The 23,177-nt window shown below is 40.0% G+C and overlaps 1 protein-coding gene across 1 annotated transcript in view; it reads right to left on the minus strand.

The window, feature by feature from the left end:
- The window catches only part of NCOR1 (nuclear receptor corepressor 1), a 148,589-nt gene that overhangs the window by 41,837 nt on the left and 83,575 nt on the right, over positions 1 to 23,177 (minus strand). Inside the window, 6 exon segments of the mRNA XM_045984665.1 lie at positions 5,377 to 5,572; positions 7,858 to 7,987; positions 10,090 to 10,594; positions 13,157 to 13,283; positions 18,533 to 18,672; positions 20,550 to 20,612. Coding sequence (XP_045840621.1) covers positions 5,377 to 5,572; positions 7,858 to 7,987; positions 10,090 to 10,594; positions 13,157 to 13,283; positions 18,533 to 18,672; positions 20,550 to 20,612 — 1,161 coding nt within the window.

Here is a 23,177-nt window from a genome sequence, read left to right on the forward strand (position 1 = left end):
TATTAAAATCTAAAATTCCTTGGCGGGGGGTGGGGGGGTGGGGGGGAGAGGAACCCACCCACAGAGAGGTTTAAAAACCCTATACCTCTAAATCTTCTGTGTACGCACCATCACTATGACCTAATAAAACCCTCCAATAGTCAATTACGATTTTTTCCCTTTAAAGGACAAAGAACTTCTTTCTTCTTCTTAGGAAAACCAGGTGTTTTCACATGCTACAAAGATCACAACAGGTAAACATCAGATTATCCAGCCATTTGGTGAATTCAAGTCTTGCTCGAATCAGTCATAGCTCTGAGATTTTCAACTCTTCAATTTAGCCTACTGAAACCCACCACTTAATATTCAGAGAAATTAAAATTTAATTAAAATTAAATTTTTGACACAGATCAAACTAATCCAAAAAACCTACACAAGCTTATAAACTGGGGATTTTACTACCATAATGCTAATAAAAATTACTTCATATAATTTACCTCCACATAAAGCATAAAACAACTTTGAGCATTTAAAGAGTTTATCAAATATGCAGTCACATTTAGACTTAAAAATACATACAATTACATATATTATATAATTTTTTTCCTTTTTAAAATGAAATTGACATTGTAATTTTGGAAAATCAGAAAAGCACAAAGGAAAATGAAAATCATCTGTAACCCAAACCACTTAGATGTGGGCTATTTTAATGTCTGCCAGAACAAATTCCCACTCATTTTATTATTCTTTTGCTGACCTAGGCTTACATTTATTCTTCCAGATAAATCGAAATTTAAAATCATTCTCCAAACAAAATGTCACTGGAATTTTCATTAGACTTGCATTAAATTTATGAATGCAGGAGACCTGATGCTCTATTAATAACGAGATTTCTGGGGAATCTAGTCTTTTTCATATAGGTCTTATTTACACATTCCCTGCTAAAAATTATTTGTAGGTACTTTACATTTTCTTGCTAGGAAAGCCATCTTTTTCTTTTCTTTCTTTTTTTTTTTTTTTAAAGATTTTATTTTTATTTAGTTGACAGACAGAAATTACAAGTAGGCAGAGAGGCAAGCAGAGAGAGAGGAGGAAGCAGGCTCCCTGCTGAGCAGAGAGCCCGATGCGGGGCTCGATCCCAGGACCCTGGGATCATGACCTGAGCCAAAAGCAGAGGCTTTAACCCACTGAGCCACCCAGGCGCCCCAGCCATCTTTTTCAATGCGTGAATTTACTTGTATAAATGATTATTGCAGATCTACAGGAAAGAAAGACGTGGATTTCTGTAGACCACTTTTTCCTGAGAAATTTAATGAGCTTTCCTTTTTTTTTCTTCTCTTTTTTTTTCTTTTTTTTTTTTTTTTGGTGCAAAATGGTGGTTTATTAAAGCAGGGGGACAGCACCCCATGGCAGAAATAGCTGCTTGAGCTTTCCTTTTTTTTCTAATCACTTTTCAGTTGATTCTTATAGGCTTTCTAGGTAGATTATCTTTTCCTGTGAACAATGATTTGTCTTCTCCCTTCAAATAGCTACTTGTTTCTTTTTTTCTTTCCTGCACTACAGTAAGTAGTAGTTGGAACCTGACAGTTTCTATCCCAAGAGAAGGTCTCTAGCATTTCACTATTAAGTGGAAGATGGCATAAAGAGTTCTCCAGCTTACTAAGCTATTTTTAAAAACCAGAAACAAAAAAATAAAATTAAAAATTAAAAAAATAAAAATCAGAAACAATTCTAGTAATACTAGCTAACACTGTACTCTGTGCAGAGCCCTGTGAATTACATGAATTATCTCACTGAGCCCTCATGACCAATGAGATCATTAACACCATTCCACAGATGAGGAAACTGACCCTTAAAACAATCACACTGTCTTGCCGCCAAGGTCTGCTATCAGCAGCGTAATCCTGACTCTCATCTCAAAACCACACGGCAAAATAAAACAAAACAAAACAAAAAATAAAAAACAAAACAAAAAACAAAACAAAAAAAGTAAACCCCACATGGCAATCAATAATGTCTCCCTGAAGCACTGAGTGTTGAATTTCAGATGCTTCTGGGGTATCCATCAAGATGATGGTACTCCACGGGGTGCATGGGTGGCTCAGTGGGTTAAGCGTCTGCCCTTGGCTCAGGTCATGATCTCAGGGTCCTGGGATCGAGCCCCACATAGGGCTCTCTGCTCTCTGCTCAGCAGGGAGTCTGCTCCCTCCACCCCGACCCCTGCTCTTTCTGCCTGCCTCTCTGCATGCTTGTGATCTCTGTCAAATAAATAAGTAAAATCTTTAGCAAAAAAGAAAAGATGATGGTACTCTTCCCTTCTTAGACATATTAATATAATGAATTAGATTAAGTGTTCCAATGCTATGCAGATTTAGAAAAGAAACCAACTTCAAAAGAAAATCACATCTTCCTTTCTAGATAATTTAACATGGTAAAATTATTATTATAAATTCTGTGTGACCGCTTTACCATTTCCACTAAGTTTCTAATAATGTGGAAACTGTCTTGTCAAGGTAGTATTAAAGAAAAAGCAGGGGAAAAAAAAGAAAAAGCAGAAACTTAGATGGTTCTAAATACAGGTATTTAAATCATCATGTACTCAGGCTGAAAAAAATAAACAAAAAAATAAACAGATTAAATTTAGTTGCCGAGAAGGATTAACTCCTAATTGGACTGAACTGATTCTGTTAAACCTGAACTGGAAGTTCAATTCTAACTCTCCCTACGTGTGAACATTTGAGTTCCCTCGCTCCAGGGAAAAGGCTTCAAGCTGAAGTAGGGGTTACCTTGTGTAAATGCTCCTGGAAAGTGAAAACAACTGTTCTCTCAGGTTTTTCCTCGGTGCTTCTACAGATGGAAAGGCGTATGCGCTTACAAGGGGTACACCTACGGTAACCGTGCCGCTCGCCAGCATTACGATGAGATCAAACAGATGCTGCCTATTACTTTCTAAGCGAGACCATGAAGGGAAAAGTCAAAACCATGTCCTAATTCCAGTGAACTATGCCAGTCTGGCGATGGTTTACAGGTAAATAAACATTCTCGCTGTATTTAACATTCTATAAACTGTTCTATGATGTTGCACTGGGAACATTTGTATTAAACATTACGCATACAAGCAATATAAGTGAAAGTATATGCTTATACAAGGGATGTGTAAGTATAAGGGAAATAATCCTTTCCACTGAACTATGGATAGCTATAAATTCAGGAGAGTCTTCGGGCACTTGGTTAAATAACTACACAAACATACTACATGAGCTAAAACAAAACTTAACCTTGAGATAAAACGTAAACCACCCCAGTTTCTACAGTCACCTTGAACCAAACTGATGTCATATTCATAAACATCTCAGTATGACTGTAACGAAAAATATAATTATAGTATGGTTTTAGGACCACTGCATTATGATTAAAAATTAGGATACCACTCTGATCTCAACCACATGGATTAATGTGACTGACCACAGAGAAATGCGGTTCATTGTTTAGAGTCTCAGAATTTGGGATCTAGCCTGATGTAGTCTCTCCAGTTTCCAAATACAACCCAACTCGTAAAGGAGATGAAGAAAAGAGACTGAGGTCTTAAAATAACCGTATGATATGCATATTATAGAATGATCCAGATATTATTCACTAAATATTCAGCTTTAGCATGACTCTGGCAAATACCATTTGAATGTCATTTTTTTCTAGGTTTTCGTTCTTCTCCCAACACTGACTCTAAATCATTTATGTAAGGAATGCATCAATAGACTTTTAAATTACTCTCTAATTTATCATTCTCATCATGACAGATTTTCTCATAATTGGACTGCTCAAAAGACAAACACTTCTGCTAAGTCCATTTATACTCCATTTAATTTATTCCTTCAACATGTAATTACTGAGTACACACTGCGTCAATTACCGAGTTAGCAACTGAGAATTCTCCACGTGCAACATACTAAAAGCTCCCAAATCATCAGCGTTTTTACCTTCATTCAGGAAATAATTCATTTGGCACCTATGATACACCCAGCCTTGCCGGGTATTACTACCCTGGTTCACGTTTTCACTAGCGTTAAGATTTATACTTAAAATGCCACAATTTTGTATTTAAAACTCTAACAAGAGGTTCAGGGTGCCATGTAACTAATAACTCATTACTGGTGAAACGGGGAGGGGGGGTTGAGGAGGTGGGGTTGGTCAAGATCCGTTAAGTACCAAAGATCTGATTTTATATTAAATGGCCCTTGAAATGCATGACATTCTACAGCTAATTGTTCTTACTTATCTATGTCAGTACTGCAAGTCATTACCAAAAAACCTAAACCATAGTAACGAAGACCTTAATAGTCTTATATTCTAAGCACACGGCAGCATAAGTCAACTATCAACCAGAACACGTGTTCCATTTCTTAACCATGCCAGGAGGATGTATCACAACTGAGAAATCATCCCCCGCCCCACAACCTTTTTAAAGAAACTGAGCTTCTCATGCACAACTAGAAAGAAACCGCATACGGGTGCCTGTCTGGCTCAGCGGGTGGAGCATGGGAGTCTTGACCTCAGGGCTGTGGGCTCAAGGCCCGTGCTGGGTGTAGAGATTACTTAAAAACAAAAGAAGCTTGAAAAGAAAAAAAAAGCACGCACAACTCAAATCTGTCACTTGAAATAACAACAGTGACACAACAATGCTAGCTGTAGCTTTGTGGTACCCACTATGCTACTTTGTATTATTACAAACTGCATATGTATTACATATAATATTATGTAAAGAATAATGCTGAGCCATGTGTTACGAAACAATACTGAATGCTGATTCTTTCTTATGGGTCGTAATCTCAGTAAGATGGAAATACAGAGGCAGATAAATAACCTGTAACTTACACTTTACAGATGAGAGAACTAAAAGAAAGTTTCCGGACTTGTCCTTGGCCACACAAGTGGTGAAGGCTGGGGTGAGGGGTGAGTCAGGGTACAACCGGCGCGACACACAAAGTTGTCTCCCATCAGATCAACGAGAATGAGCATTACCCTGCTGTTACATGTGACTTCTGGGAGGACAGGGTTAACAATTCGCCCTTACTCTGAAAACTCAGATGAATGGAGCACAAAGCTTGGCTTTTACAGTCTTTCAGCAGAGAGATAAACACCAGAAAACTTGTGTCAACAAGAACCATTACAATGAAAAGAAAAAAAAAAAAAAATAGTGTTGCTGCTGCCTCTGAGCAGTCAATAACACTAACATTCCTCGAAGGTTTAACCGAGGTCAGTTTAAAGGAGTTCTGTGCGGGGGCCAAGAGGAATTAATCAACTGACAGGCAGATAAACTACAAAGCGCAGAGGACGCTGCTCTGGAGTACAGCTTTGTTTCCCCTCCGAGAGGCGCTCTGCAGGGCCAGTTCTACCCACCTTCCCACTCTCTGTTCGGACTCTTGGCGGCGCCACAGGGACTAGCGGCACTCCGGCACTCCAGCTCCAGCTGCTCCTGCCTCTGCCGCTGCTCTTCCAGGAGCGCCGACTCGTGCATGGCTTTAATGTGTCGCTGGTAGAGGGCGTAGCCGCTCACCGGGGTTCCCATCGGTATATTACATGGGGTACAGGAAACCTACAGGAAGAAAAAAAACCTAAATACGCCAATGACAGACACGACATTGAGACCGTCTGCTGCAAATAATGCTTATTTCTGTAACGTACTGGTTGATGGGATTTTGCCATTTTTTGGTCAGACTAATCTTCAAGCATGAAGTACTTAGAGTGCTGAACATTTACTTTCAGAACACAATATAAATCACAAAAGTTGTGCTGAGAGGGATCTAAATCAGAAATCAGAACACTGCGGTCCGCTTTGAACTTCTGGTGGTTTAACCCCTGGCGGCTCAGCCCCGACGCCTAGCCCTGCCCTCCAGGCTCTCTAGGTGGGAACAGCACTTCTGCGCACCGAAATGTCATCGATGCGTTAATGGCTCATCCGTTTCTTTTTGTAAGACCTTTGCTCCAAGTCCCATACTCACAGCACGGCTGCCTAACGCCTCCACGCGAGTATCTCTAAGCACCTCCAAACTAGCATTTAACGGAACTGTTCATTTCCTACATTCAATGCTTCTTCAGTGACCTCCGTCTTAGGAAACGGAACCTTAACAGCTGAGACCGGAGACCCGGCAGACAACTTTGATTCGCCTCACCTCCCACAACCAACTCACTAACACAACAGGACGCGTGCTGAATGTTCCATCTTCGGACAGGCCATCCCTACCTGTCCCTCCCCATTCTCCTCCTTACTGCAGCCCTGTTTCTTTCAGGGAACACAGACAGCGCTTACAATAGCACGATTCACAATAATATGGCTGTTTTGTTTATTTTCTGTCTCTCTCATGTCAGGAAGGAAAGAACCCAACCTGTTTGGTTCAATACTAAATAAACAGCCTCTAACACAGTCCATTACTTCATGAATACAAAACATTCTGGGGAAGAGTAGAGATCTGAGTTTTTTAGAACCTATTATCTAAATAAAGACGTCCACAGTGTTCTTCACACTATAAGCAGAATTTTTCACTGAGCCCAAAACATACACAGAATTGTCTCGCCTTTGTGCTTTGGCTTGTATGTAAACATGGCCCTTCCTCCTTTTGCTGGAAAGCCAAATGAACTGTTTTGGTCCAACCAAAATATTCTTTCTTATGCGGAGTCTTCTTTGGTTGTCTCATTAAGAAGGAAGCGCTCCTTCCTCTGAAATGACCGCACTACCTTCTTAAACTTAACAGAGCATCCCATTTTTATAATCCATTTTCAGTTTATTATAATTTTTTTCTATGTCTCACCATCAAGAGCAATCTCTATGTTTTTTGCAGTTAGAGATTACAATATATAAATATTCCATACAGCATTAGCAACGTTGTCTTGAACTGGGCGGACACTTAATAAAAGTCCATTTGAGTAAGTCAGTGAATGAACAAATGTTTAATGATTTTTTTCTTGGAGTCTATCATAAGCACACACTTAACTTTTATCAATTATCATGTGAGAGAGAATAAATTTTTATCCCCTCTAGAGAAGCAAGAGCGAAAACATTACTAAGTAAATTGTTGCTCCTTTCAGCAACACCCTAGTTTGGAATTCAGTGTCAAAAGAGAGTCAAACTTGTAGAGATTACTAAAGTAAAATGTAAATAAAACTAACTTTGGAATTGTATACTGAAGTTAGCCGTAATCTCTAGAATTCATTCTAAACATTCAAAATTTAGTTATATATTTATTCTGCTACTGTCTTATAGGAAAACAAACAAAACAAAAACAAAGCTTACAGATATTTATGGCTAAAGGATTATATACTTCTTTGGTGGGTTGTTTTTTTTTTTTCCCCCTGAAATGGAAATCACCATTGCAGTCAACCATCACAATGAACCCATTTGAAAAAGCAAATGGCTGAATGGCTAAACAAAAGGTGGCATACGATGGGAAATTCTCAGTCTTTGAAAGGAGGAAGGATGAACCCTGAGGACTTTATGCTGAGTGAAACATGCCAGTCACAAAAGACAAATACCGTATGATTCCACTTGTATGAGGTATCTAGCCCAATTCACAGAGACAGAAAGTAGAACGGTGGTTGTTGGGAGCTGGGGGGGAGGGGAAAGAGAACCTGGTGCTTTAATGGGAAGACAGTTTCACTTCTGGAAGATGAAAGAGTTCTGGAGATCTATCTCACAACAACATGAATACACTTATTAGCACTACTGAACCATATACTTAAAAACAGGTAAGGTGATAAATTTTAGGTTGTGTGTTTTGCACCATAATTTTTTCAAGAAATCAAGGACCGATTAAAGAAGAGAAGAAATGTCTCTGAAGGTCTTTGTTTCTCAACTTCACTTCTCTACTCACTTTGAAAACTTACCATTGGCGGGATAACGGCAGCTCTGTGCTGAAGCTGTGGCAGGTCCAGTGGATTTGGTTTTATTGGGGATGAGACCAACAGAGATCCAGGGGGGTTCAACAATGAAGGCTTTGAGTCCATAGGAAACATTCTGCAATTGGTAATAAAAAAAGATAAATTAATGTATTCATATTTAAGACTTTAAATGTACAATCATAATTCCTTTTTTTTTTTAAGATTTATTTATTTTAGAGAGTGAGAGAGAAAAAAGGAAGGGGAACGGAAGGGGCAGAAGAAGAGAAAGTCTCAAGCTGACTTTGCACTAGGCGCAGAGCCCGATGTAGGGCTCACTCACACAACCCCGAGGTCACATCATGAGCCCAAACCAAGTCCATCACTTAACAGACTGCACCACCCGGGCACCCCTAATCATAATTCCTTCTAAGTTAATATGTATGTGCACACACAACGCATCAACCTTAGAAGATATCTGAACAGTAAAGAAAAGGGGAATCTATAATGCTAATTTCCCAGGTAAAGATTATACTGATTTATAGTTTGAAATTTATCTGCATCTAACCATCCAGTCTGAATAAATTCCATTATAAAATACCAGGTCCCAATCTACCACTAACATGGATTACGAACTAATTACCTGATACAGGATGTTTTGCCAGGATCGTAGACTATTTTTTCAAACATCTGCCCACCACCATTCTAAAACTGAGAATTTCACCCCAAATTCCAGACTCCTGGTTTCTTACCAAGAGCGGAAAGAAATGGCCCCACAGAGGCGGCATGGCCACGCGGCATCCGCGGGCCGAACATGCAGCAGCTGCCCTTCCAAGGGCACGTGCCGCTCAGTCCCCGCAGCCCCCCCATCCCGCACTCCGCCTGCTTCACTCAGTTTCAGCACCTCCGCTGGAGTCTGCGACAGCCAGTATGCGAACTGGGGGGATCATACGCTAATGCCATACCTTTCAGGCTGGATCAAACTTCCCAAGTTATTGGGGGAAGACGAACACTTTAAAAAATACAAACTGATAAGAAAATTAGAATGTATAAAAGAAGACAACATTTAACGTGAAGAATAAAGACTATTAAAGATGTAGAAAAGTGAAAGTGTTATTTTAACAGTTTGGACAGGATGCAGACACAGAGCGTGACTCAAGACCATGTACTGACAAGGAATTTCTGAATTTTAAGACTACTCTCATGTTCAGCTCTTCGGATGTTCCTCCTTGAAGGTTAGCATCATCCTAATTTTTCCTTCACTTATAAGTACAATTACTAAAACCAATAGTGGGAAACACAGACAATCCTCATCTTAGACGAAGAGAATCTGGCTTTCTGCTGAGTGGCTTATTTGCCTCTTTCTTATTAAAAAGTAGGCGGTCAGGGTCGGGGGCGGGGGGGGGGGGGAAGAGTTGAATTGAGTTTCTGATTAAATGGTATTTTAGTCAAATTCATTTCTAGAATGTGTGCCAATGAAATGTTCTACTGTGATCCTAGGTGACTCTATTTCTTTCGTAGAGAAGGAAATCCCAAGGCAAGTACATATAGTAAATAAAGCAGTATCTCTTCCTATAATTTTACTGTCATCGTTACTATAATTTTTATAAAAACCATAAAGGTAGGATAGATTTTTATATTATGAATTTAATGACTGAAAGTAGTTCTATATGAATCTGTATTATATATATTTTAAGTTAATAATCTAAAATTTAACGGCTATACAAAGTAATATATAATTACCACAATCTTGTATTTAAATTATGCTTTCTCAAATATTTTCAGGCCATAACATGTTTCCTCTGTCAACATTTTCTATCGTCTAATACACGGGTACAGCAGGCCTTGCTCTGAGGCCGTATGGTCTTGGCGCAAACAAGCCAATGCCTCTCGCCTCTGCCTTCGCCAGCACATCCTAGCACTTCCAGCACCCCGAATGGCAGTCATCCGTGCATCACAAGCTTTGCGAGACGAAATCCCCTTCTTTGCTACACATGAAAGCAGGCAATGCATCAATGCACCGATGTAGAAAAACATCACGATCCCCTTCCGTGGGAACAACGACCGCAGTTGTTGTCGGTTACGGAACAGACGAGCGGCGTCGTGACCCGGTGTTAAAAGCATCGGGGCCAGCTCTGAGCCGCCGCTCTTCCGACGGGAGTAACCCCCACAGCCAGCACCCTGTGCCTCCGCCGGCCTCGGCCAGAGCAAAGCGGGACCACGGAGCGGAGCGAGCCTCACCTCTGCCTCTCGGGCTCGCCGTCCACATCCTCGTCCGCACTGCAGGTGGCGCTAGAGTCGTTGTCCGACTGCGGCTCCGGCCTCTGGGCGCCGGCCTGCGGGGCCACCGCCAAGTCCTCATCCCCGGGCGCCGGCGGCTCGCTGGCTCTCTCTGGGTCTCGTTCTTTGGTATCACCTTCGACTTTCGGTGGGTTGTTTTCCGGCGCCCTCACCTCGACGTCTCCAGAGTCCGATGGGGCCGTCGTGGGGGCATCGAGCGCGGAAGGCCCTTCGGCGCGGAGCTCCGCCAGCTCAACGTCCATGGGCTCCGCGGCCTCCGCGGCGATGCTGCCGCTCGCCGGCGTCTCCACACTGGCACTTTCCACGGCTTTGGCAGTGTGGACCGCGGAGGAGGGGGATGCACCGGGTGCGGGCTCCGCGGTGGCCTCGAGCTCGGCCCCAGGTTCGGTGTTTCCTCGAGAAGCCGCGGGGTCAGTGCTATCCTCGCTGGGCTTGGCAGCTTCAACTGGTGAAGGAGAAGGAGCACTTTCTGTATCAGAACTATTTTCAGCACCTTAAAGATAATGATACAGCATAAAAATCTGATAATGAACACGTTTCAGGTGGTGGCAGAAGCCATGCTTGAAAGCAGTGGTTTGGGACGAATGATACTCCTTACATGGCCTCAGTGAAGTCTTAAGGCCACTGGGACGCTGGAGTGTCTGTTCACAGAGCATGAAAGGGAGAGGTCAAATGGTCCTCACCTTCTGAAACTGAAAGCATAAGAGCTTTCAATATCGAAAAATAATTGATATGGGGGGCACCTGGCTGGCTCCATCAGCGGCACGCACAACTCTTGATGTCAGGGTCGTGAGTTCGAGCCTCACGCTGGGTGTAGAGATTACTTGAATAAATAAGAACGCTTAAAAATATTTTTAAATAAATAAATATAAATGAATGAATGAATGAATGAAATGTATATTAATTTATATTAAATCTGGAAAATGAAGACAGATGCAAAACCAAAACTAAACAACAAACCATTCCCATAAAATGGTATTTGCTTTATTTCTACCAGCCTGTGGCTGTGCTTTTCCTTTGACCCAGAAGGGCTGACAGTCTAAACAGCACTATCCAACAGGAACATAATAGGAGCTACATCTGCCGAAAATTTTCATTTTTCCGGTGGCCACATTAAATAAGTAAAAAGAGATAAATTAGGCTGAACAACGTATTTTATTTCACCCAATAGGACTGAACTACTATCTTTTTAATCATGTGGAAATACAGTAACATAGAAAACTAGTAATAAGATTTTTACTTTTTTTGGTACTATGTCTCCAAAATCTGGTTCCATTTTACATTTTCAGCCCATCTCAATTTGGACTGGCCACATTTCAAGAGCTCAATAGCCACATATGTCTAGTGGGTACTGCACTAGACAGGAAAATTCTAGAGTAACATTACATGGCCTTTAAATTAACACTGTAACCCTGACCTTTCCCCACATCCTTGGTTTCACTTGATATAAAATACAGGTTTAATCTTTGACATCTTTACTCAGGTACTTCAAAGGAATCACAAATTCAGTATTTCCTACACTAGACTAAGTCCATGGACTTTTCTGTTTTTTACTAATTAAACCAGAAACCTCTAAGGGATAATCTTTTACTTCTCCTCTCTTTAATCCCCATATCCTATGCAGACAAGTATCACAGATTTTTTCTCTAAAAACATCCCCTGAGTCTAGCCACTTGTGTTCAACTGCTCGACTGCCCCCGTAGTCCAGAAGCAACTCTCCCTGTCTTCCACCTCAGACCAGTCTCTACAACGACGCCAGAGGGAGCTTTTTAAAAGCCAAATCTTACCAAAACTCTGCTGCTCCAGTATTCTCTTCATTCCTGCCACACGGGCCTCATTTTCCACAAAACCTCACAGAAAAAAAGCTACTTAATGTTCAAAGCCAAAACCCATTCAAAACAAAATTTAAGTTTCAAAGCCAACAACAACTTGCAGAAAAAAATAAAACGAAATCTACTGTTTCTGAAACTCCTGGAAGGTAGAGTACTTCCTCAGCTTAAAACAGGAGTGTCTTCAAAGTAACGTATTTAAGCAGCTCTAATTACATACAAAATTTAAACTCTGGTAATTTAAAATAAAACAAAAAGCAAATGAGATGGAGAAAATATTTGTGTATACAAAGCATGAGCATGTGTAAGATATATATAAAGAGCTACTAAAATCACTGAAAATTCCCACTTCGAAGCACTCAATTCACAAAAGCAATCTACAGAAACTTTAACAGTAATGCAAATTGAAATGAATTAGGAACTTTTAATTAGCGAAAACTCAAGAAAATATTTAGTTTTTCGGGAAGTGGTCATTAACTGGTTCAAGCGAGAAAAAGGATTTTATTTCTGTCTTATGTTTCTTGGGATGACATTCTTTAATACCGGGGCTTCTAGCAACATTAATTCTTTTTTTCACAAAAACATAAATATGACATGCGTGAGTCATTGTAAGAATGGAAATAAATCAAACTCGTTGCAATACAGAGAAACGGAACCAATGATACTAACTAGACACATACAGGTGGCAGGGACATTGATGCCCGGACAGCGTACCGATGCCGGGCTGCCATTTTATTTTATTTTTTAAATTCTATTTTTATTTATTTATTTTTTGTTTTTTTGAGACAGAGCGAGCGTGAGTGGGGGGAGGGGCAGAGGGAGAGAGAGAATCTCAAGCAGGCTCCATGCTCAGTTCAGAGCTCGGTGTGGGGCTCGATCTCACGACTGAGACCACCACCTGAGCCGAAATCAAGAGCCAGCCACTTAACTGACTGAGCCACCCAGGCACCCCGGAACTGCCATTTTAAAGATCTTCTGGTTTTAGCAACAGGACCGTCACGGGTCCTACACACATATTTGTTGGCTGAATGAATGAATACATTGTGCTCAAGCATAAGGTCTCTATGAAAACTCTGAATATACTCTTTCCTTAATGAAGCAATTCTTAAATGACTAAGCTAATAATCAGAAAATCTGAACTAGTAGAAGTCACAACGAAATTTAAGATTTTAAGATACCTTCACTGTCTTCTGGATTTTCTTCTTCATTAGAAGCTTCGATATCTTCATCCTCCTGAGCAGAAACAGTGGAAGCCACGCTTTCGCACTGGGACACGTCTCGCTCTTCACGGGGCTTTCGTGATGTCTGAAAGAGCAAAAGAGCGTTGAATTATTCATGACTTAAATAGCTGAAAGGAAACAAGGGAAAACTCTCACATCTGAGATAACACAGAACACGGATACACACACACCGAACAAGAAGGCTGCCTGTCTCACAACTGTTCTGCTGGATATGCGGCTGCCTCTACGGAACCACTAACTGGCCTTTTGCGTGGACGGATCAGTCTCATCAAACAGACCAAAAGTTACACTTAAACCTTTTTCCAAACTACTCGCCACCACATGTACCAAGAGCCAAAATTCACAAAACTCTTGCTATTTTTCCCTCTCCAGATAATGTATTTTTCTAATAAAAATAACATGCATTTGTTTTCTACCAAAAATAAGATATTCGTTGGAATGTGGAGGACACAGAAAATTGTTAAGAAAAATAAAACAGGGATGCCTGCATGGCTCAGTGGGTTAAAGCCTCTGCCTTCGGCTCAGGTCATGATCTGAGATCATAAGACTGCTCATTCTTCTACTCGGATATCACAGATCTGTAAGAGCATATGCGTACGTATTTAAGTGTAAGACATCAGCTATTTATTATATTTTTAATCTCATGTTGCTAACTATGAAACTTAAGGTCTCCTGTCTTTGCAGACCTGAGGATCCCAGCCCCGACACTGCTCTGTTCTCTGCCTCTTACTGAGCCTATACTCACCAGATTTTAGCTACAGGCCCCCCGCACTACTCACAGAGGAAAATAAATTATTGCTATCCCAATTGTTAAAATTCTATGCTAGGATCCAACCTAAAAGCAGTAACTAAGTCAAGAGAAAAAAAGCAGATCCCAGTGTCCATCGTAGAACTGGATCTAATTCTGAGGCTAAAAAAAATAATCACTACGTTCCTTACAAGAATGCAAGGGGAGGGGCACCTGGGTGGCTCAGTGGGTTAGAGCCTCTGCCTTTGGCTTGGGTCATGATCTCAGGGTCCTGGGATTGAGCCCCATGTCGGGCTCTCTGCTCAGCAGAGAGCCTGCTTCCCTTCCTCTCTGTCTGCCAAATGAATAAATAAAACCTTAAAAAAAAAAAAAAAAAAGAATGCAAGGGGAGAATCCTCTGGCCATGCTCTTTAAAAGCCTTTAGAAAGACTACGAAGACTGCAATATTTTTAGGCATTAGATAATCGCTCTTATAGGGATTTTTCCAGTCTCAAAGCTATACTTCTTTGCCAATATCTACCCATGCTGTTCGGCATTTCCACTGATGAATATAGAAGAGACAGTGTTTCACCACCACCATGTGACATTCCTCTGCTCACATGCAATCTTCTTCTATTTCTCCAAGTATTTCCTTCACTATATGATAGTACTCACTAATTTTTTTTTAAAGATTTTATTTATTTATTTGACAGACAGAGATTACAAGTAGGCAGAGAGAGAGGAGGAAGCAGGCTCCCCGCTGAGCAGAGAGCCCGATGCAGGGCTCCATCACAGGACCCTGGGATCATGACCTGAGCCGAAGGCAGAGGCTTAACCCACTGAGCCACCCAGGCGCCCTAGTACTCACTATTTTTAATGTAGTAATTCAAACCTATGGAAACATAACACCTATATAACTTGCACTGCATTTTAATAGATATTAGACATTTTGTCATGTTTTCTTGAAACCTTTTTGAAAATGACATAACACTCTAGGGGCACCTGGGAGGATCAGTCATTAAGCGTCTGCCTTCAGCTCAGGTCATGATCCCAGGGTCCTGGGATCGAGCCCGGCATGGGGCTCCCTCTTGGCGGGAAGCCTGCTTCTCCTTCCCCCACTCCCCCTGCTTCTGTTCCCTCTCTCGCTGCGTCTCTCTCTGTCAAATAAAATTTAAAAAAAGAAAGAAAATGATAAGACACTCTAAAAAAAAACGGAAGCCTACAGTCCCTATTATTTCAATTGTAATTAAAATGATTAGAACAAGAAGTTTTAAAGACATTTGTGATGGGTAATTTTATGTGTCATCTTGACTGGGCCACAGCACTCAGACATTTGGCCAAACATTATCCTGGGTGTTTCTGTGCGGTGTTTTTTAGATGAGATTAACAAGCAGATGACCCTCCAGAATGCTGGGGGGCGGGGGAGGCAGGCGCTTCACCCAATCAACTGATGGCCTTAATAGAACTAAGGCCATCGGCTCCCTGCTCTCCCCCTCCAGCTGCCGCCCCCAGCAAGAAGATAACCTGTCAGCAGATCACCTCTGGACTCCACGTGCAACTCTTTCCTGAGTCTCCAGCCTGCCAGCCTTCACCATCAGATCTAAGCACTCACAATCACAGGAGCCAATTTCTTAAAATAAATCTTCATATTCTCTCTCTCCACATATACACACCATTGGTTTTGTTTCTCCGGAGAACCCTGACTTATCATTTAAAAACATGTCTGATTTATTCTTTACTTGATTTTCTCCCCAAACATTTTAAATAGTATTTGATAAAGTCAAGTCTCTCTTGTCAGCAGACCTTTTGTTACGTTTGTTTTCTTCCCTTTTAATTGCTACAACACATTTTTAAACTTTACTTCTTCATTTTTTTTAAAGATTTTATTAATTTATTTGACAGAGACACAGCGAGAGAGGGAACACAGGCAGGGGGAGTGGGAGAGGGGGAAGCAGGCTTCCTGCCGAGCAGGGAGCTCGATGTGGGGCTCGATCCCAGGACCCTGGGATCATAACCTGAGCAGAAGACAGATGCTTAACAACTGAGCCACCCAAGCGCCCCTACATCTTCATTTTTAATATTAAAAGATCTTTTGTATATAACTTTTTAAATCAATGTCATACTTCATACACTCTTATTTACTAAAAGTTCAAACCCTAACAAATTTAAATATCTACCCTTTTATTACCCATTCTATCCTTCTTCAGTGAGTCTCAAAATGTTCTGGTCTAAGGATACAGCACTCTTAAAAAGCATTCAAAACCCTAAGCAGGTTCTATTCATGAGACAGATATAATGATACTTATCATATTTTAATTAAAGCAAAAACATTTAAAATATAATTCACTTAAAAATAACAATAAACCTATTACATGTCAACATAAAAACATTAATACAAAATAACTATATTCCAAAACAAAAGTTTGATAATCTAGTGAAAAGTAGCTTTTTCAATGTTTTAGGAAATTTCTTTTAATGTTTGCCTTCACAGAAGACAGCACAATTTTCAAATGTGCTTCTACTTATAATCTAATCTGCAGACACGGTATTATTTTGGCTGAAGTATACATACAAAAAAAAAAGTCTGGGGGGCCCCTGGCTGGCTTAGTCGGTAGATCATGTGACTCTTGATCTCAGGGTTGTGAGTTCAAGCCCAACCCATGTTAGATGTGGAGCCTACTACCAAAAAAAAAAGTCTGGCCTCACAGAGATATGTAGTTGAAAAGGGAAGCGTATTTTAACAATCTTTGCAAATGACCATGGTTATTATTCTTTGGTACTGTACCAAAATTCTGCAAGTAGTCATCTCTTAAAGGGTAACTGCAGTGTGAAGTCTGAACCCGTATCAATAAACGTTTTGTACTCTATTAAAATCCATTTATCTATCTTGAACTCTGGTGTATTAAAAAGTATTTTGTACATCTTCTGTCCATACATAACATCCATGTGACATCACAAATTGGTCATCTGGAAATTATAGAGTTACACAGATTTCTCAAATCTGCATATAATTTCACTATTTATCAAAATATCATATTAGGGGGCACCTGGGTGGCTCAGTGGGTTAAGCCTCCGCCGTCAGCTCAGGTCATGATCTCAGGGTCCTGGGATCAAGCCCCGCATCGGGCTCTCTGCTCAGCAGTGAACCTGCCCCTCACCCCCCACTGCCTGCCTCTCTGCCTACCTGTGACATCTGTCTGTCAAATAAATAAATAAAGTCTTGAGAAAAATATCATATTAGTTATTATTACCACTGATCTCATCAGAAAAGTCTTTGGGTGTTAGGAAGATGTTAAGCTTACAGGGAGGAAGACAAATTTTGCAAAATTCTAATTTTTGCTTAAAAGTTTGAAGTTTAAAAGTGGCAACAATACTTCTGCTTGCTTTCTTTGAACGACAGTCTCATTCATTTTCAAGAAAATGTCTGCCAAGGATCCAAGTCTGAAAAACCGTAGTTTTTCTGTCATTTTTCCAATTAAAACTGAAACTCCATAGAAAAGGGAGACTAGTTCAGCTTGGAACTCAAACAACTGCAAAAGTACTTTCCCTCAACAGAACCAGCCCATTCCGGTACGGGACAGAAGGGCTTTATGCACACTTCTCATTTCATCACACGCATGTACTCAAGGGTCAAGATTAATAAAGCTAATTTGTACTGCTTTGCCAAGGACAAGTGAAATTGGCCTATTTGTTGTTAAACTGCAAATGCCCGAGATGATGAATACACTGAGTATTTAGCACAGCGGTGCCCTGCCATGATTCATTCTAAGGCACCAGCATTTTCTCTCATAACTCCTTTGACACCATCCATGCAAATCTAACACAGTGCAAAAAAGTTAAGTAACATCTTAATATTTTTTACCAAAAACAGTCTTGGCCTCATGCAATCCTCAAAGAGCTCTGTAACTCTGAGAACACTGGAATTTCCTCGTTAAAGAATTTTCAATAAATTTATACTTTCTGAGGGGCGCCTGGGTGGCTCAGTGGGTTAAAGCCTCTGCCTTCAGCTCGGGCCATGATCCCAGAGTCCTGGGATAGAACCCCACATCGGGTTCTCTACTCATGTGGGGAGCCTGCTTCCTCCTCTCTCTCTGCCTGCCTCTCTGCCTACTTGTGATCTCTGTCTGTCAAATAAATAAATAAAATCTTCTAAAAAAAAATTTATACTTTCTCGTTTTATTATTTATATCAGGGTCATTTTCCGAGAAAATGGTTTTAATACGCCCTATCAATTCATTCAACAAGGTCAACAGAACTCCAACTCAAGTTTTCAATTCAAACTCCAAAGTATTTATATTTTTCAAATCCCATCTATGGTAATTCAAAAGTACTGAACGGCCATTACTAGTAACATGAATTTTGTTCCTTGGGCAGTAATCAGAGAAAAAGGCGACTTGTGCCAAGACAGCAGCACATCCTTCACAGCTAAATATAATAAATAAAAATACAAGATACAAAGAACTCTCCCTCAAAACCAGTATTTGAAGCTCAGAAACACAGTGAAACAAAGTAACTATCGGTTAAAAACTAAATCAGTTAAAAATAATAATAATAAATAAATGATTCACTACCTCTGATATACTCACTTTCTGTTTATGCTGTTGCAAAAGGTTGTCAAGATTGTGTCGCCTTTTATAGTTAAAATAGAAGTTCTTGCATTGCGCTTCACTTTTAGTTCCCACCATTTTGGCAATTGCTGCCCAGTTACGACCATGTTCTACAAGACCTATATTTGAAAAATGACCAAAGATTAATGAACAATCACATGATAAAGCGAACAAGAGAAAGAATAAAAATCAACTTAATTACAGTATTCAAAATCATTAATACCAAAAATGTATTTTCAATTTATTTATATATTTTAATATTTGCTTAAATATGTATTGACATGAAATTCACTGACAGCTCTACTTTGCCACTCAAATTTAAAACATGCTCATTAATGGAAGGACTCAACTTTATCCCTGTTCTGTCCCTCCCAGAGAGCTAGGACAACATCAGACACACAATAAGAACTCAAACACTTGTAAACTGAGTGATTAGACACTTGTAAGTCTTTGTAAACAGTGTATCAATAAAAAATTAATAAGGTAATCTTATAAGATATAACACAAAATAAAGATATATACGGCTACATTTATAATCAGCATGTCTTCAATCGATTCACAATCAAGAAAAGCCCTGAAAAAATTAACCAGTTTTAGAAACAGCAACATCAACAAACCTGTGGTAAGACAACCCATCACAGGAAACCATGCAACCTGATACTTTTTAACCAAATAACATATACAGATACACGCATCCCCATCTGCAAGGAATAGGGGTATATAAGCGCGTGTACACACAGAGAGCTACACACAGTGACAGACTTTAGAAACAGGCGTATCCAAGCATGAATTTATAGTACAAATTTAACAACTTCTAGAAAACAGTTTTCCAAGGCTGATGAAGGTAGCTTCCTTTAATGACAACTGAAAGATCATTTCCAAATCCTCCTGACACATGAACAGAACTGAAAAGAGCAGAGACTAAAAACAGTCCTATGGAGGTATATCTACCTGAAAAAAATCACTCTATGATGTAGCTACTATTGACTTACTCCACTATAACATTCTGATAATCAAATGAGAATAAATGTGATTCTTGTTTCTTAATGTGACTCTTTTAAAAAGCTATGCCTGTAATCATGACAAGTCACAAATTTCCTAGTCATGGCAAATAATCATCAAATAAAAACATTTTGAACACAGAACACATTAAACTGCTACATTTTTGGTAACATTGGTTTATACAACTCTTAAATGTACCATTCATGATCCATTAAATAGAAAATAAATCGGAAATGTGTCATTAAGAGGTCAATTTAGTTACAATAATTTCTCTTTAGAATTATAAGGTAAATACTTAACTCCAAAAAGAATTGGCTAATCCTTCGCAAAATTATTTTATTTAAAGCACAAACTACTGTTTATTTATAAACCAACTATTTATCCTATTAGAAATTTGACTTCAATTTCAAATTATTCTATGTTAACAAGCAACAACAGAAAAAGATTTGTAATGTTCCAGAATAAGATCAGGGCCACACAGCCATGAGCAGGAAAGACAAAATTCAAACCTTTTTCTGGCTCCAAAGTTCATGCCTTCTCCTCTGAATTGCAGTGCAATTCTTACTAATTTGTAACCAAATGCCTCATAAAATACAAACTGAGGAGACAGGAACCATGCTATTAAATCCAACTTTTAAATAACAGAAAATATAGACTCTTTATATTTAAATACCCTCCAAAATGCTGAATCACAGCTATTCTGGAAGAGTGAAAGTAGTCCACTTGCTCTCTAACAAAATGACACTCAAATAAAACCGTGTAGAGAATCTTAATTCCTCAAAAGTGGGCCTCTTAAGCAAGGCACAGCAGGATGACCTGAGAGGGCACCACCTCATCATAAAGAACTCAATTCTACCTCTTAATTCTGTTGACTGCCGCAGAAGAACTTTCTTCTTTTTCCAATTAAAAAAATATTCACTCCATCTGACTTATTACTAATAACCGTGAAAAGCCCATCGCAACCCAACCAAAACCCTGGAGAACTCTAACTGACCTTTTTTAGCGACTTCCATTTCTTCTTCTGTCCATCGAGAGGTTTCTACAGGCTCTGTGGAAACTGAAATAAAGAGAGAGAACCCGGTAATGCAGAGAAAACTTTTTTCTTTTTTTTAAAGGTTTTATTTATTTATTTATTTGTCAGAGAGAGAGAGAGCACAGGTAGGCAAAGGCAAAGGAAGAAGCAGGCTCCCCGCCGAGCAAGGAGTCTGATGCAGGACTCGATCCCAGGACGTTGGGATCATGACCCAAGCCAAGGCAGCCGCTTAACCGACTGAGCCACCCAGGCGTCCCAGCCAGAGAAAACTTAAGTTCATTCACAGCTTAGATGGCACCGACCTGTTCGTCGGACATAAAGCCTGTCTGAAGCATTAGGTGAAAGAAACTATGGCTCTCCCCCACCAACTAAAGAGAAATATTCAAGGCTTCCAAGTAAGGCTTCTTCTCAATGTTCTTTGAAGCTCCAACCACATCTACATGTTTGACCATCACTTGCTGATTTTCTGTGAAGTCCCACCTCACCCACTGCCTCCCCACACTCGAGCTCCACCCTCCTCTCTTAAAGTGTCAGAGGAAGGAACAACAGCCCCCCTCCCTGTCCAGGCACAGTTCTCTCCTGCTCTCTGAGTTCCCCATCTCATCCTCACTCCCGGGGGCCCTACGACACAGGGGACTGGAAACACAGATGGATCACAAACTGCACACTGTCTCTCTTCTACTCTAGAAAGGAAATTGAGACCATCAGGCATGAAATGAGCTCCTGCCGTATTCCCCTTCTCAATTAATAGTACCACCATCCGCCCAGTCATCTGAATTATTAACAGCCTCCTCAGACCAATTTTTTAATCCTTCCTCCCATTTACCCCCACAGCCAATGATGTGTGTCAGTCCTAATCTCCCAAACCCATCCTCTTCTTGCCTGGGCCACTGCGTGCACAGTGACACTCTTCTGGCTGGTCCCTCCGCCTCCAGCCTTCACTCCCTCCAACCTGACCTCCAACTGTCACCAGTTCACCTTCTACAACACCACTCTCTTCACAGCACTCCTCTGTTTAAAAACCTCTGTGAGCTCCCAACTCTGTAAGCAAAGCAGGACATAACTCAAACAAGGCCCATCAGGATCTACCCCCATGTGCTTATCTAGTTATTTTCCTTGTATCCTCCTTGCCATCCCCAGAACCTGGTTTCTTTATGCTTCATGTTACAGTAAAATTGGTATCACTGAATCAAAGATGGTAAACATCATTACCATGATCCCTTTATAAACTAATAATACTTAGTAGAAGAGAGAAAAAAGCTTGGACACAAGAATTCATTCCTATAAAAAATAATTTAACAGAAAGAAAATGTTACGTTAATCGGGATTTTTTTCCTTACACTACTATCTATATCAGTTTAAAGAGGAGGGGGCAGGGGACAGCCTAATCATTCAGCAACAGGGAATGATTCAAGAAATGGGGCCTCAGGGAACAGGATGCCAACATTTCACAGTCATTAAAAAGCAAAAATGAAGGGGCACCTGAGTGGCTCAGTGGGTTAAAGCCTCTGCTTTCAGCTCGGGTCATGATCCCAGGGTCCTGGGATCGAGCCCCACATCGGGCTCTCTGCTCAGCATGGAGCCTGCTTCCCTTCCTCTCTCCCTACTTGTGATCTGTCTGTCAAGTAAATAAATAAAAATATGTATAAAAAAAAAAAGCAAAAATGAAGATCATTTAGAAACTACATAATATTTATAACATACACCAAGTTAAAACATCAGAAAAAATAACATACACACTAAGATTACAACTAAGTAAAAAGAAAAACAGCTGTATTAAGATGGCAAGATTGGGGCAGATCTTTTTCAAAAGACACTGACATTAAAGTTTAAAAAATGTAAAGGCCATGAAGAAGGAAACTTTGACTATTTGAAGATGACATGATACTACATACAGAAAACCTAAAAAGACTGCTAGAACTGATAAACTAACTCGATGTAAGGAATACAGGATACAAAATCAATGTAAGGAAATCTGCTGCATTTCTATGCACCAATAGCAAAGCAGCAGAAAAAGAAAATAAGAATACAATGTCATGTACAACTGCACCAAAAATAATAAAATACCTAGGAATAAACCTACCCAAAGAAGTGAAAGACCTGTACTCTGAAAACTATAAAACAGTCATAAAAGAAATTCAAGACAACACAAAGAAATGGAGAAACATTCCATGCTCATGGATTGGAAAAATAAATATTGTTTTAAAATGGCTACAGCAGCCAAAGCAATCCACCCATTCAATGCAATCCCTATCAAAACACCAGCAGCAGTTTTCATAGAACTAGAACAAATAATCCTAAAAAAATATAATAAATAAATAAATAAAATAATAATCCTAAAATAAAATCCTATATATGGAATCATAAAAGACCCCAAATTGCCAAAACAATCTTGAAAAAGAAGCAAAGCCGGAGGCATCGCAATTGCGGACTTCAAGTTATATTACAAAGCTGTAGTCATCAAAACATGGTACTGGTACAAATACAGACACAGAGATCAATGGACCAGAACAGAAAATCCAGAGACAAACCCACAATTGTACGATCAACTAATGGTTCAATAAAGCAGGGAAGAATACCCAACGGGAG

Source organism: Meles meles, chromosome 18 (genome assembly GCF_922984935.1).
Source record: "Meles meles chromosome 18, mMelMel3.1 paternal haplotype, whole genome shotgun sequence".
NCBI lineage: Eukaryota > Metazoa > Chordata > Mammalia > Carnivora > Mustelidae > Meles > Meles meles.